General features: G+C 41.9%; 1 protein-coding gene and 1 pseudogene across 3 annotated transcripts in view; both read left to right on the forward strand.

Annotated features, from left to right (window-relative positions):
- The window catches only part of NDUFB6 (NADH:ubiquinone oxidoreductase subunit B6), a 25,368-nt gene extending 9,828 nt beyond the window's left edge, over positions 1–15,540 (forward strand). Inside the window, exons 3-4 of one of the 3 annotated variants that reach the window (XM_023203914.2) lie at positions 9,977–10,021; positions 15,285–15,540. In XM_023203914.2, coding sequence (XP_023059682.2) covers positions 9,977–10,021; positions 15,285–15,353 — 114 coding nt within the window. In that variant the 3' untranslated portion in view covers positions 15,354–15,540. Of the gene's footprint in view, positions 1–170; positions 1,065–9,976; positions 10,022–15,284 lie in introns of those variants that run through there. The other 2 variants (XM_023203915.2, XM_026447146.2) reach the window with 2 other exon arrangements.
- LOC111537236 lies at positions 1,153–2,769 on the forward strand (annotated as a pseudogene).
- Positions 15,541–16,041: the final 501 nt, after the last annotated feature.

Raw genomic sequence — 16,041 nt, forward strand, 5'->3', positions numbered from 1 at the left:
TTGACTTTTATTTTCGTGAAACATATCTCTGTAGCATGAGATGCTGTTTGATAGCATTTTACCCACAGTAGAACTTTTGGAGTCAGGCCTTTGAAACCATGCCGCTGCTTTATCAACTAAGTTTATGTAATATTTGAAATCTTTTGTTGTCATTTCAACAATATTCATAGCATCTTCACCTGGAGCAGATTCCATCTCAAGAAACCACTTTGTTTGCTCATCCAAAAGGAGCAACTTCTCATCTATCAAGCTTTATCATGTGATTGAGGCACTTCAGTCACATCTTCAGGCTCCACTTCTAATTCTAGTTCTTTTGCTATATCCACTACATTGAGAGTTCCTTCCTGCACCGAAGTCTTGAACCCCTCAAAGTCATCCACAAGAGTTGAAATCAACTTCTTCCAAACTCTTGTTCATGTTGATACTTTGACCTCCTCTTATTAATCACGAATCTTCTCAATGGCATATAGGATGGTAAATTCTTTCCCAGAAGATTTTCCATTTACTTTGCCTTGATCCATCAGAGGAATCACTATCTTTTTTTTTTTTTTTTCCTTTTTGAAACAAGGTCTTGCTGTGTCACCCAGGCTGGAGTGCAGTGGTGCCATATTGGCTCACTGCAACCTCTGCCTCCCAGGTTCAAGCAATTCTCCTGCCTCAGCCTACCAAGTAGCTTTTGATATAAAGTGAGAAACATGCAGCTCTTCCTTTTATTTGAACAGTTGGAGATCATTGTAGTTTTATTAGTTGGCCTAATTTCAATATTGTTGTGTCTCAGGGAATAGGACGGTCCAAGGAGAGGGAGAGAGGTGGGGAATGACCAGTTGGTGGAACAGTCACAACACACAACATTTACTGATTAAATTCACTATCTTATATGGGTGTGATTTATGTTGCCCCTAAAATTTACAGTAGTAACATCAAGAATCACTGAGTGCAGATTACCATAACAAATATTAATATAACAATAATGACAAAGTTTGAAGCCAGGCGTGGTGGCTCACACCTGTAATCCCAGCACTTTGGGAGGCTGAGGCGGACAAATCAGCTGAGGTCAGGAGTTCGAGATCAGCCTGGCCAACATGGTGAAACCCCATCTCTACTGAAAATACAAAAATTAGCCAGACGTGGTGGTGCACGTCTGTAGTCCCAGCCACTTGGGAGGCTGAGGCAGGAGAATACCTTGAACCTGGGAGAATGAGGTTGCAAGGAGCCAAGATCCTGCCACTTTACTCCAGCCTGGGTGACAGAGCGAGACTCCATCTGAAAAAGTTTCAAATATTGGGAGAGTTACCAAAATACTGCACAGAGATGGGAAGTGAACACACGCTCTTAGAACAATGGCACTGAGTTTCCGGGATTGGGGCCCGGCCCATGCCAGCTTTGCAGAGCACATCTGGTGTAGACCCCAGTGGCCAGGGCCAGGACCGGCTTGAGCAGCTGGCCAGCAGGTGCCGCTCCCTGCAGGGCCCAGAGGCCTTGAGGACATCTGCAGTGCTCCAGAATCCCAAGACCGTGACGCTGCGGGCCCTGTTCAGCCGGAGGAAGTTTGGCGTGGCAGGCAGGAGCTGCAGGGAGGTGCTGCGCAAGTCCTGCCTCCGCTTCCAGCTCCCTGAGCACAACTCCCGGCTGTGCCTGTATGAGGATGGCATGGAGCTGACCGAAGACTACTCAGCGTCATCGACAATGCTGAGCTTGTGCTGCTCACCTCGGGCCAGGCCTGGCAGGGATATGTGAGTGACATCGGGTGCTTCCTCAGTGCTTTTCACGAGCCGCACGCTTGGCTCATCCAGGCCGCCCGACAGCTACTGTGTGATGAGCAGGCCCCGCAGAGGCAGAGGCTGCTGGCTGACCTCCTGTACAATGTCAGCCAGAACATCACAGCCGACACTCGGCTGAGGACCCGCTGTGGTTTGAAGGCTTGGAGTCCCAATTTTGGAATAAGTCTGGCTGAGATACAGCTGTGAGAGCCAGATCCAGAGTTACCTGAGAGAGGTGAGCTCCTGCTCCTCCATGGTGGGTGCAGAGGTTCAGGAGGAATTCCTGCAGGTCCTCCACTCCATATGCCAGAAGCTCTAGTCTGTGCAGTGCAACGGCATCTACTTCGACAGAGGAGCCAAGGGTGGCAGCCGTCTCTGTACACCAGAAGGCTAGTTCTGCTGCCAGAGTCCCTTTGACATGGATGGTTGCTTGTGGAGATACTCCATCAACCCCTACAGTAACAGGGAGAGCAGGATCCTCTTCAGCACCTGGAACCTGGATCACATAATAGCAGAAACGTACCATCATTCCTACACTGGGTGGAAGCAATTAAAGAACAAGACGGAAGAGATGTGGACTAGGAATATTTTTATGGCCTGCTTTTTATGTCAGAGAACCTAAAATTAGTGCACATTGTCTGCCACAAGAAAACCATCCAAGACCAGCTATGACCTGAACAGAATCTACAAACCTGAGACAAGGTTGAAGAGGAAGTGGCCTGTGTGAAAGTGCCAGTGACATGTACACACCACATTCTCGTCTTTGCTCGAGGCCTGACGTGAGCATAATTTTAACAGGTGCCTTTTTTTTTTTTTTTGTCCAGTAGCTCCTGGAAAAAAACCTTAAAAAATATTTCCAGCAAATCTGATTTCAGTACATTTCTGAATCATTGTTTGTTTGTTTTTTGTAGATGGAGTTTCACTTTTGTTGCCCAGGCTGGAGTGTAGTGGTGCGATCTTGGCTCACTGCAACCTCCGCCTCCCAGATTCAAGTGATTCTCCTGCCTCAGCCTCCCAAGTAGCTGGGATTACAGGCATGTGCCACCATGCCTGGCTAATTTTTGTGTTTTTAGTAGAGACAGGGTTTCACCATGTCGGTCAGGCTGGTCTTGAACTCCTGACCTCAGATGATCCACCTGCCTCGGCCTCCCAAAGTGCTGGGATTACAGGTGTGAGCCTCCGTGCCTGGCCTGAATCATTTTTTATACCTTCTGACAGCCTAACTTCCAGAGGACAGCTTTGGGGTACTCACTGGTACTCACTATTGTGAGTTGTCAGTAGGGATAAGAATTGTCCTGAGCTCAGGAATTCTTCTGTTCTCTGGTTTTACCAATATTTGGTTTGCTCATGTGGTGTGGTCACCATACTAAAGCAGTGTTATGGCTGAAGTTAGCCACTCTTGTTTGAGGGACAAGTTGTTTATGCATCAGCTGTCTCTTGGGTCTCCATTTCCATGGCACATGGGCAACTCCATCCTTTTTGACTCTTCTGAATGCCCAAGAGAGAGGTGTCGTGCTTTGGGGTTACGATGTTTGTACTCCATAAAGAACATACAAGGACATTCACTGCTGGCCTTTTGTTTTGTTTTGTTTTTTGAGACAGGGTCTCACTGTGTCTCCTAGCTAGAGTGCAGTGGTGCGATCTCGGCTCCCTGCAACCTCTGCCTCCTGGGTTCAAGCGATTCTCCTGCCTCAGCCTCCCACCTAGCTGGGATTACAGGTGTCCACCACCATGGCTGGCTAATTTTTGTATTTTTAGTAGAGATGGGCTTTTGCCCTGTTGGCCAGGCTGGTCTCGAACTCCTGACCTCAGGTGATCTACCCACTTTGGCCTTCCAAAGTGCTGGGATTACAAGCGTGAGCCACTGCACCTGGCCTGTTGAATTGTTTATAATGGCAAAAAGTAGGAAACCTCCCCAATGTCTATGAGTAGGGCCATAGCTATTATGTCGAACTACATGAAACTGCCGTTTTTCTAGGCCAAAAATGGTGCGTGATCATTAACTTCATGATTCAACCTGATACATTTACATAGTGCTAACTATGTTGCAGTTTCAAACTTTTATGAAGAAAGTGTTTCTATGTAGAAACTGGAAGCTGTTCAGTGCAAGGCAGCTGAACCCTGCTCCTGCTGCATTTGTCATAGTTACTATCATCTCAGATAATATGGAGCTCATGTCAGCAGTGCAAGTGGTGGGTGCACAGAGACAATCTGGAAGGAAACATGCTGATCTGAACAGCAGTAATCCTGGGGGACATGAGGGTGGGACTGGATTACAGAGGACTCATTTTCTAAATCATGTATTTTATGATACTTGAATTTTTTTGAAATGGACATTTATTTTATAACATGTTATAATGTACTTTTTTTAAAAAGTCATTTTGTAATATTTGAATTTTTACATTTGTTGTTTAATCAAGAAAAGCAATAAAGATTTTTGAGAAAAAAAGAAAAATGGCACTGATAGAGTTGCTTGTCTCGGGGTTACTAAAACCTTCTATTTATAAGAAAGCAACATATGTGAAGTGCAGTAAAGCAAAGTGCAATAAGGTGAGGTATGCCTGTGAGTACATATGTTGATGATAAAGGGACCCAGGATTCTCACTGCTGGAAAAGGGAGTTATGTATGTGAAAAGGAAGAAAAATTTGTGGTGGTGGAATGGAATTGGAGGTACTGGTATGAACTCATGGTTTTTAAAATGTATTGATAGACCTAGAAATAGATATAGATGTAAATGTGGATGTGTGTGTATCTGCGTGTACATATTCTTTAGTTCTGTCCACTGAGAGGGCCTGGAAACATTGCCACTCCTTAGTAATTAGCACACTTAGAAGCCAGGTCTTATTTTCTAAATACAGATACCCACTGAAAGGACCCAGAGCTCAGAGCAATGGCCGATTCCAGGGCGGGAGGAGAGAAAGTATAAGATGAACTTGGAACATATTATTGTGCCAGAAAGTAAAGAAGTGCTGAAAGAATGATGGGAACATATTTCAAAGGACACAGAGTCAGTTTGCAAGGACTCCTACTAGGGCAATTTGAGCATCAAAATAAATAATGATAGTAATAGATGATAGTCACCTGAATAAAATGAAAATCCATGAGTGTAAACTGATATAAATAAGTGAAAAAATAAATGGGTCAAAAAGAAAGCTTTTTGATGCAATAATTTGCTGAATGATAGAAAAATTACCATTTGAGAATCATCATAGTAATATTTAATTCAGCTAAGGAACATCAAAAGATGCTAACATTAGTCTGGGCACAGTGGCTAACACCTGTAATCCTACCATTTTGGGAGGCTGAGGTGGGAGGACCACTTGAGGCCAAGAGTTTGAGATCAACCTGGGCAACATAATGAGACCCCATCCCCATCCCTACAAAAAAAAAAAAAAAACTGAGTAGTCCCAGCTATTCAGGAGGCTGAGGCAGGAGGATCGCTTGAGCCCAGGATGTGGAGCTTGCAATGAGCTATGATTGTGCTGCCCACTGTACTTCATCCACCCTGGGTGACAGTGAGACTCCCATCTCAATCAAAAAGAGAAAATTCAAAAAAAAAGGAGGATGCTAATACTAAGTTTAAAGTACTTATCCTCAAAGTACTTATTTGTTACAAAGGGAGAAAGAGTGTCTTTGTAGTAGAGAAATCTGGCAGATGCCACCTTAGTCAAGGCATCTAAATTAACATTATCGATAATGGGGCAAACTGAAATTATATATTACTTGATAGGCTGAAATAAGAACACAGCATTACTTTTGTGATATTCCTGCCAAAGGTGCATAACCTGAATATAATTTATTGATTAAATTCACATGAGGAAACAGAAGATAAACCCAAACAGAGGGGCTCTTCTGCATCATTATAGGCATTATACCTTCAGAAATGTCAAGAACATGAATGTTAAAGAACAGCTTTAATATTATTCCAGTTTGAGGAAGAATAAAGATGTATGCCAACTAAATGCAATTCTTCATTAATAGGCATAATTGCATTATCTGTAAGAACAGTGATGGTGTTGGCAGTCAGAATTTTAAAGAGCCTACACAATCAATGGAGAACATGTCATGTAAGGGGATTTTCTGGTAAGTCCAAACAATTATTGAGACAATTGGGAAAATATGAATGGATTTTTTTAGACCAGGTAGAGATAGTAATGTATGAGTGCTAATTTCCTGATCTTGATAGTTGTAATTATTTTAAGAATATTGTCTTTGTAGGAAGTACACTAGAGTAATAAACTAGTCAGCAATTTACTATAAAGTGATTCAAGGAAAAAATTCTTTTATTTCATTCTTGCAGCCTTATGTACGTTTAAAATTATTTCAGAGTAAAGACAGAAGTTAAGGACTGCCTAACAAATTATAGCTAATGCAATGGATATTGGCTTTTCTGTTAGCCTATTGACAGGAGAGTGAAACAACCAAAATTTTGGGGGGTTTTCAAAACACCCCTGCCCCCAACATGACTTATTCTCTTTGATTGTGTTCTCTATTGATTGTATAGGCTCTTTAAAATTCTGATTGCTGACATCTTTGTTCCATGTAATAAGCAGATTAAGCCCCTTGATGAACAAATACGGAGTGCCTAGCATGTCCTCTTCCTTTATTGCTATAGAAAGAATATACAAGACCAAATTCCTGATCTCAAAGACTTTATAGTAAAGTTGGAAGATAGGTATAATTTGGGAAAGAGTATGGAGGAAAAAAGTTAATTCCTGTTAGAAGCAAATATATGGAGTCAGTAATGAACGGGCCATATGTACTTAAGACTGAGGAGCTGACTAGAATGGAAAGTCTATTGACTAGGTAGTCTGGAACCAATTTCTGGAAGGTCTTGAAACTTAGATAGATGAAGTCGAACTGCATGTGATAGACAATGGGAAGCTTTCCATTTTTTAATGGGAGAGTGACTTGAATGTGATACATTGAGGAAAATGAAGAAAAATATTGAAACGTAGGGTGAATTGAAGGGAAGAAAGTTCTGACAGCAGGGCAGATCAGCTGGAGGCCATTGGATTTTAGTAGATGTCAGTTGAGAATCTGGTTAGGGTGAAGATAGCGGGGATGAAGAAGAATAAATCCAGAGACACTTTTAAAGGAAGAAACACCTGAAGTTGGTGGTTGATTAAGTTGGGGATAAAACTAAAGTTCACAATCATTTATCACTGTAAAATCTCTAGCCTTGGAAATTATAAGTAGGGTGATTTGAAGGGAGGGCTTTCTGATGATAGGATAGAAGTGAATTTTTTTAGGCCGGGTGCAGTGGCTCTTGCCTATAATCTAGCACTTTCGGAGGCTGAGGCGGGTGGATTGCTTGAGCTCAGGAGTTCGAGACCAGCCTGGGCAACATGGCAAAACCCCGTCTCTACTAAAATACAAAAAATTGGCCGGGCTTGGTGGCGTGTGCCTGTGATCCCAGCTACTCAGGAGGCTGAGGCAGAAGAATTGCTAGAACCCAGGAGGCAGAAGTTGCAGTGAGTCGAGATCGGGCTACTGCGCTCTCTAGCCTGGGCAATATAACAAGACTCCGTCTCAAAAACAAAAAAAGAGTGAATTTTTTTAGGACCATCTGCTGCCATGGCAGTTTTGGAGATGTCCAAGTGGACATGGCCTGTCTTACGTGTTACAAACCTGAGATTATTAGTTCTAAGAGGAATTAAGAGTTGGGTTAGGGGATTTTCACATTACAAACCAACACAAACTCTCTCTACAGCCATTGAAAAGGGCTAACAATTTATATCTCTAAGGGTCAGAGAATAGTTTAGATTTCTGTTGTTGATGGGCTTAAAAACTTTATGTTCATAAAAAGGCTACTTCATTTCATTATACATCTGTTATGTTTTCACTATTTTGGCATGTAAGACCCTAGAGAAGAAAATATATTACTTTCTGTCAGTGAAAGTTTAATATCCAGGAGTGATTTTTATGTGCAGAAAGAACTGGTTACAGTGACTTAAAATACAGATTAATATTCAGTTCTTTAGTTTCAAATATAAAACATAATTTTTTCCTAATTCTTTTTTTTTTTTTTTTTGAGACGGAGTCTCACTCTGTCACCCAGGCTGGAGTGCAGTGGCCGAATCTCAGCTCACTGCAAGCTCCGCCTCCCGGGTTTACGCCATTCTCCTGCCTCAGCCTCCCGAGTAGCTGGGACTACAGGCGCCCGCCACCTCGCCCGGCTAGTTTTTTGTATTTTTTAGTAGTGACGAGGTTTCACCGTGTTAGCCAGGATGGTCTCGATCTCCTGACCTTGTGATCCGCCCGTCTCGGCCTCCCAAAGTGCTGGGATTACAGGCTTGAGCCACCGCGCCCGGCCTCCTAATTCTTTAAATTCAGTTTTAAAATTCTATTAAACTATGCATCTAGTAAAATAATAATCTCCTTTGTTTTTACCATCTTTGGATTAATTGAAGTTGAACTCTTCTGAAACAATTCCATTTACAAACATAGCCAAATTATCTTAAATATTTTCAATTGTATTTATACATTTTGTGTGTTCAATTTTATTTTGAAGTATTTATATGGTAAGTTTATGATTCTAAGAAGTAATTTTTTTCAACCTGAAATCATAAATCTAAATCAATTATGCATTGTACCTAGAATCCTAAACCTAATTTTTTAAAACCTCTGTTAGCCAGATTATCTTATACATTACAAACTCTAACCAACAGAATGTATGGAATGTACCAATGTTTTCAGAACTTTTAAAAGTTGACACATTCACTTATTTATACTCTGGGTTTAACTTCCTTTATCATATCTAAATTTAACTACATTTTTCTGGGATCGAAAAGACATTTCTAGGAGAAGCAAATTTAACAAGCTGCAGTTACTAGGTTGGCAGTTCAGTAGTTATGTGGTTCCTTATCTGAGGGTTCACACCTCCAGGTGATTTTTCCTGAGCCATAGATTGACATGTTTAGTTAAGCATTTTGTGTCAGTAGAGGTCCCAAAGCCACCCACTTACCTTTTTCTCTTGATTTGAGTAGGTAAAAGATTGCATCTTCAGTAAGATTGCAGCCAGTTTGCTTCAGCTCACTCCTTCGCTGCCTAATTGAATTCTGCATCTCTCAGATGACTTTTCAGTGTCTTTTTGCCTTTTGGCACGTAAAGACATTTTAAAGTCCTCACATTGTATTTTGAGTTTCTCTCATGTTCCAGTTCTCTATGCTTTATATCATGCCAATAATCTTTTAAATTTTGAGCAGTGGTATCTTGTGCAGATGTATATGCATTAAAAGTACATGTATTCAACAATTACTTATGTAGTACCTCTTATGTGCAAGGCAGTGTTTTAAACACCAGGATACAGCAGAGCAGAGCAGATTGAGTCCTTCCCCTCATGAAATGTTTAGTTTTAGAGACTGATAATAAATATATAAACAAAGAGGTATATTATGTTATAGGAGAACAAGTCTATAGAAGAAGAATTAAGCAGGGTAAAAACTAGAGACTGATAGCGCTTGCTATTTTAATTAGGCCTCGCTGAGGGAGTGATCTTTGAAGACAAACATAAATGAAATGAGGATACAGGCCAAGCAGTATTTAGGAGAAGAACATTTCAGGTAGAGGAATCTTGAAGTACAAAGGCCTTGAGGCACAAGCAGGCTTGACTGAATTGGCCTCCTAGGAAGGGAGCCACTGTGGCTGTAGTACAGTGAGTGAAGGAGAAAAGACTGGCTTTTTCTCTAAGAATTATGAAACTTTGAGCAGAGTGACCTATCTTAAAAGAATCAGTGTACTCTGCCTTGAAGTGTGGAGAATAGACTTCATTTGCATAGGACGGCACAAGTGGAAGCAGGGTGGCTAGTAGGTGCTGTGTGGTAGTTGAGGTGAAAATATGATAAGGCTTGGACAAGGCTGGTGATGAGAACCAGTTGGATTCAGGGTATATTCTCAAGATAGAATCAACAGGCTCTGCTGAGGAGTCAAGGTTTCTGGCTTTCATAACTGGGGGAATAAAAGTGCCATTTACTGAGATGGGGGACATGGGGAGGAGCAGTTTGGGGATGGGAGAAGTTAAGTGTCAGACCTGGTTAAGTTTGAGATACCTATTTGATAGCTAAGTAGAGATGTTGAGTAAACAGTTGGATATGTGAATCTGGAGTTCTGTGAAAGTTTGGAGCTTAAGTTAAAATTTGGGGTATGACCTATTTCTTATTTTCAGAAGAAACTCTTAACACCATAATTAATACAGAGTTAACATTTATTACAGGAAAAACCATATGGCATAGTTGAAACGAAGGCCAGAATATTCCCTGTAAGTCTTAAAACTTCTGATTTTTCTTTTGTTTATTGTTTTTCTCTCTCCTTTTCCTCCCCTTCCAAGCAATTATTAGATTAAAATGTTCTTTCCTTCTCACTTTCAGTTTAAGTACCTGTTTTGTGTATTCTTGTTTAAAAAAAAAAAAAGGGAAGAAATAGCGTAAGGGTAACAATTACAGTTCAAATGGGAAGTGAGCACATTTATTTTCAACCTGGCTGTAAAACGTGTTTTGTGATCTTGATTGTCCTAAAGGGAGTTGAAGGTACCAAAAGTTTTTCACTGTGTCCTGTTTCATGTTGGGTAAAGAGCTTAGGGCACGAGCCTGAGCAAACATCCATGCATGGTGACAGCAACTGCATTTCTGTTATTAATTCAAAACTCTCATGTCCTATGGCTTTGTACTTCATATTCAAGATTTGACCTTAAGTTCTCCATCTGTGAACTTAACATCCACTAGTGGGTGTTTTAAATGTTATATTATGGGCTGGCGCAGTGGCTCATGCCTATAATCCCAGCACTTTGGGAGTCCAAGGCGGGTGGATCATGAGGTCAGGAGATTGAGACCATCCTGGCTAACATGGTGAAATCCCGTCTCCACTAAAAATACAAAAAATTAGCTGGGCGTGGTGGTGGGCGCCTGTAGTCCCAGCTGCTTGGGAGGCTGAGGCAGGAAAATGGTGTGAACCCAGGAGGCGGAGCTTATAGTGAGCCGAGATCACGCCACTGCACTCCAGCCTGGGCGACAGAGCGAGACTCTGTCTCAAAAAAAAAGAAAATTTTATACTATGAATGTGTGAGCTATAGTACTAATTTGAAATGAGTTATTTTACCATTAAAAGATGAGTCAGTAGTTGGTATTTTTACTAGCCGTTTGTGAGGCTATTATTTAGCATAGTAGAATACATACTATGTTCTTGTCTATTTCTAGTCACAGATGATGAATGAACTATCATAACTCAAAATTCCTTAATTTAAATAACAAAACTTAGTGTGATTCTTGCTTTAATCAAATGACTTAGTCACAGTAATCATTATCTGTTGCAACAAGGGAATTTTAGGAAGGGCCACCAAAACTGGCCAACTGTCCCAGTTGGAACGCTGCTTTAGAAAATAGTTGGGGGAGTGGCCGGGCACGATGGCTCATGCCTATAATCCCAGCACTTTGGGAGGCCGAGGTGGGTGGATCACGAGGTCAGGAGTTTAAGACCAGCCTGGCCAACATGGTGAAACCCCATCTCTATTAAAAATACAAAAATTACTGTGCATGGTGGCGGGTGCCTGTAATCACAGCTACTGGGGAGGCTGAGGCAGGAGAATTACTTGAAACTGGAAGGCGGAGGTTGCAGTGAGCCAAGATCGTGCCACTGTACTCCAGCCTGGGAAACGAGTGAAACTCCATTGCAAAAAAAAAAAAAATAAATAAGTAGGGGGGTATCAGGGGCCCATGCCTGTAATTACAGCACTATCGGAAGCTGAGGTGGGTGGATCCCTTGAGGCTAGGAGTTCAAGACCAGCCTGGCCAACATGGTGAAACACCATTTCTACTAAAAAAAAAAAATACAAAAAAAGCCAGGTGTGGTGGTGCATGCCTGTAATCCCAGCTACCTGGAGGCTGGGGCACAAGAACTGCTTGAACCTGGAAGGCGGAAGTTGCAGTGTGCGGTGATTGTGCCACCACACTCCAGCCTGGGTCACAGAATGAGACTCTGTCTCGGGGGGGGGGGGGGGGGGAAGAAATAGGGGCCGGGCATGGTGGCTCACACCTGTAATCCCAGCACTTTGAGAGGCAGAGGCGGGTGGGTCACCTGAGGTCAGGATTTTGAGACCAGCCTGGCCAACATGGTGAAACTCCATCTCTACTATTAATCAAAATACAAAACTTAGCTGGGCATGGTGGTGCATGCCTGTAATCCTAGCTACTGGGGAGGCTGAGGCACAAGAATCGCCTGAACCTGGGAGGCGGAGCTTGCAGTGAGCTGAGATTGTGCCACTGCACTCCAGCCTGAGCAACAGAGCACCCTGCCTCAAAAAAAACGGGGGGGGGGGATTTCTCCTTTTGGTTTATTGTGTAACATTGATGTGTGTTATAGCCTAGATAGTCTCAAAATAGGAAATTATCTTGCTGGTTTTACCAGTTGGGCAATTTATATTTATTTAGTCTTCCATTTGTTCCGTTTAAATGTTAATTTATTTTGCCATTACTGTTCAAAGGAAAAGAAGAGCTCTATTCAGAAGACCATATCAGGGATCCTGTAGCATTTCTCATATTTCTGTATTTTTTGCCACTGTGATTCTTTCCTGTTTCTGTGCCATGACCCCTTTGAGGAACTGAAGAATGCTCATTGTATGTATGTTTAGAATAGGACAAGTAATAACAAACTTCCAAATCCCAGTGGCTTAACAAAACAGAGGTTTATTTCTTGTTGACATCACAGAATACTGTGGATCAGGTGATCCTCCTCAATCTTATAGCCGTGCCTCTCGAATATGAGGTTCCAAGATCGTGATAGAGAGGGCAGGATGTCTCAGGGGATGATTTTTAGGGTCTAAGCTTAGAAGTAGCTCACATCACTTCTGCTCAAATTCTGTTAGCTAAAACTCACTGTCATCTTCCCAAATATTATCTGTGTGCTCTTTGCTATTTCCCAGGCCCCTGTTCATGGAGTTTCTGCTACATTCCATATTTCTAGTCACCAAAGAGCTCTTTGCATCTTTCTTTACCCATGCATAACACACTTAGTCCCTCTCCTTAGGGAGAAGTCCCCAAGTTCCATTCCATTACTGTACCCAGCCTCAAATCCATGATCTCCAGATGATGTACAATAGTATGTCAGGTTTAGACATGACTTCTGTTGATCTGAGGATCAGTGAACTAAGACGGGTTAACTGTATCCTTGTCCCCCAACCACACCCATTGTTCAGTGGTATAATTTGGATAGCATAGTAGTCACTGATTCTTGGCAATTCTGAAATCTCACTCCTAACCCCTGTGTGTGAGAAATTACTTGAATGGGCACTGATTTTGTTTTCTTGAAAGAACACCTTTGTCCATAGTTCTTCCTGGTTCCTGGCTCTGTCCAGGGGGTTTGTTCTTTTCATTATCTACCTAGACCACATCTAAGTGGTATTGGGAAGCATGCCCTCCTTAGGTGCTGTATGGACTTCAGAATCTGCCACCTGCTTGCAGGAGGTTGAATGCCAGAGGTGGTTTTAATTTCAGACATTCTGGCAGGATTTTGTAAACTATATGTTTGGTTTCTTTGTCCATCCATTTCCCTTAACATTTGGAAGTATGAAAAGAAAAATATTTGGTAGGCATCTAATGTGTTTACTTCTAGTCAGTTTCTCATGCCAGTATCTGTTTTTCCTATACATAGTTACCAGTTTCTCTCATTTCTTTGTCCTTATGCATCTGCCTCTCTCACCTCATTGGCAGCTATGTGGAGGCCATCAGAGGCAGACTGGTTCAAAGGCTATCTTCATTTTTTTTTTTTTTTTTTTTTTTTTTGAGACGGAGTCTCGCTCTGTCGTCCAGGCTGGAGTGCAGTGGCCGGATCTCAGCTCACTACAAGCTCCGCCTCCTGGGTTTATGCCATTCTCCTGCCTCAGCCTCCCAAGTAGCTGGGACTACAGGCGTCCGCCACCTCGCCCGGCTAGATTTTTGTATTTTTTAGTAGAGACGGGGTTTCACCGTGTTAGCCAGGATGGTCTTGATCTCCTGATCTCATGATCCACCCACCCGTCTCGACCTCCCAAAGTGCTGGGATTACAGGCTTGAGCCACCGTGCCTGGCCAGGCTACCTTCATTTTAAACTGATCTTTGCCATAGTGCTGTGTCCCTCTGTTTGAATTTTATTGGGCTTCTGTTGCTTAGATCTCGTGTTTTAACTTACTGTTTAGGAATTCTGAAGTAGTCTGATTTTCCAATACCACAAGGTCCTGATTTTTTATTTATTTTTAAGATAGAGGGTCCCACTCCTACCCAGCCTGGTTTTGAACTCTGGGCCTCAAGCAGTCCTCCTGCCTTGGACTCTCAAAGTGCTGGGATTACAGGCATGAGCCACCATGACTGGCCCGAATTTTTAGATTCTATTAACTTTCTTTTTTTTTTGGTCAGGAACAGAAAGTCTCTAGCGTGAACCAAAGGTGTTCTCTCTTCCTCTCCATTTTTATGTCTCCTCTCAAATCAGCCACTTTTTGCCTTAGCTCATGCTTCTTAAAGTACATTCCCAAGGCAGCCAATAGGATCCAAACACATACTATAAACTTTTTTTTCTAGCTACTTCTTTTAGAACCTCAAGTTCATTAGGCAGTCTGCTTCCAAGTTATAGGACATATTTTGCTAAATAGTTTGCCACTGCCTTTTGTTTCCATTTTTATCTTTGCTACCAGACTGCTAAGCCAGTACCCTATAGCTTGATTTTTATTACGGCAGCATTAGTGCCACTTCAAGGCACTGATTTCTGTTGGGATAATGCTAGCTATGAAAACAAATTGTTGCCCAAATGTATAATGGCTTAAACATAATTTATTTTTTCATTGGATTATAATCCTGAGCAGTACCGGTCAGGGAATGGCAGGGATTGGGGTGGGGATGGGGACAATTCTACTCTTCCCAGTCATTCAGGGACTGGCAGGCTAACAGAATCTGTTATCTTAAAACACATGGCTGAAACTGAAATTGAATAATCTTAAAACTATACAGCTTGTCAGTGGAGGTCCCAAGATTCTTACCACTTGGTTCTGGCTTCAAAGCCTATTCCTTTTTGCCCACACACTATATCAAGAATTGAAAAGACACCTGGACCAGTTACCTAGCCAAAGTTTGTATTCCGTATTCAATATGTAAGCCAATCAGAAAACTGGTGATTGCTTAACACATTCAGTTGCTGGGGGTACATTTACCTCCTTATCTGCAACTGCATATGTTTCCTTGCAACTTCTTTCTGGGGCCTCCATTTATTGGGGCCATACAAAATAAAAGATTATCCCTTTATCCCTTAGAGAACACAATTATTGTGCCCTTTTTGATTATTTTGTTTCTGAGTGAAAATTTCCCTATTATTTCACTGTACCTGAAGATTTTGAATACTGATTGTTCAGATTTAGACAGCTTCTACTTGGTCTAGGGTCCTTTTAAAGGGAATGCCAGAACTCAAGTACATTTTCCATGTGAGATGTGATAAACATGGAACAGAATAGAACTATCACCTCTGTAGACTTAAGATTTTTCTGCTAACTATCTTTGTTTTCCTAGGGTGATACAATTCTGGAGACTGGAGAAGTAATTCCACCGATGAAAGAATTTCCTGATCAACATCATTAAAGATTATGTAAAAACTTAAAAGGCTTATGAGCCTAAATTTGTTCCTATATTACCATATTTACTGAATTTTCTGGAAAAGTAACTTTAATAAAGTTTAATCTCAGAAATTGTCATATTTCTTTTCCAGCATTATACAATTTGAGACTCTTGAGTAATTTAACAATAAGTAAAAAGTGGACATGCTAAAAAAATATGAGAGACCACCTACTTTTTCTGGTCATTCTTGACTTGGAAAACAGGGTATGGAAAAGTATTTACTTACGTGTTAGTTTTTTTTTTTTTTCTTCTGATACAGTACTTACTCTAATTTGGTATCAGGGTATGCAACAGTGAATTATTGCAATAAACAAATATAAGAACAAATTCCATGCACTTTTGTTTTAAGGAAATCTTTCCGGCTGGGCGCAGTGGCTCATGCCTGTAATCCCAGCACTTTGGGAGGCCAAGGCGGGCAGATCACGAGGTCAGGAGATCAAGACCATCCTGGCGAACACGGTGAAACCCCGTCTCTACTAAAAATACAAAAAAATTAGCCGGGCGTGGTGGCGGGCGCCTGTAGTCCCAGCTACTCGGGAGGCTGAGGCAGGAGAATGGTGTGAACCCAGAAGGCAGAGCTTGCAGTGAGCTGAGATAGTGCCACTGACTACACTCCAGACTGGGCGACAGAGCGAGACTCTGTCCCCCCACT

This window comes from Piliocolobus tephrosceles, chromosome 14 (genome assembly GCF_002776525.5).
Source record: "Piliocolobus tephrosceles isolate RC106 chromosome 14, ASM277652v3, whole genome shotgun sequence".
Classification (NCBI taxonomy): domain Eukaryota; kingdom Metazoa; phylum Chordata; class Mammalia; order Primates; family Cercopithecidae; genus Piliocolobus; species Piliocolobus tephrosceles.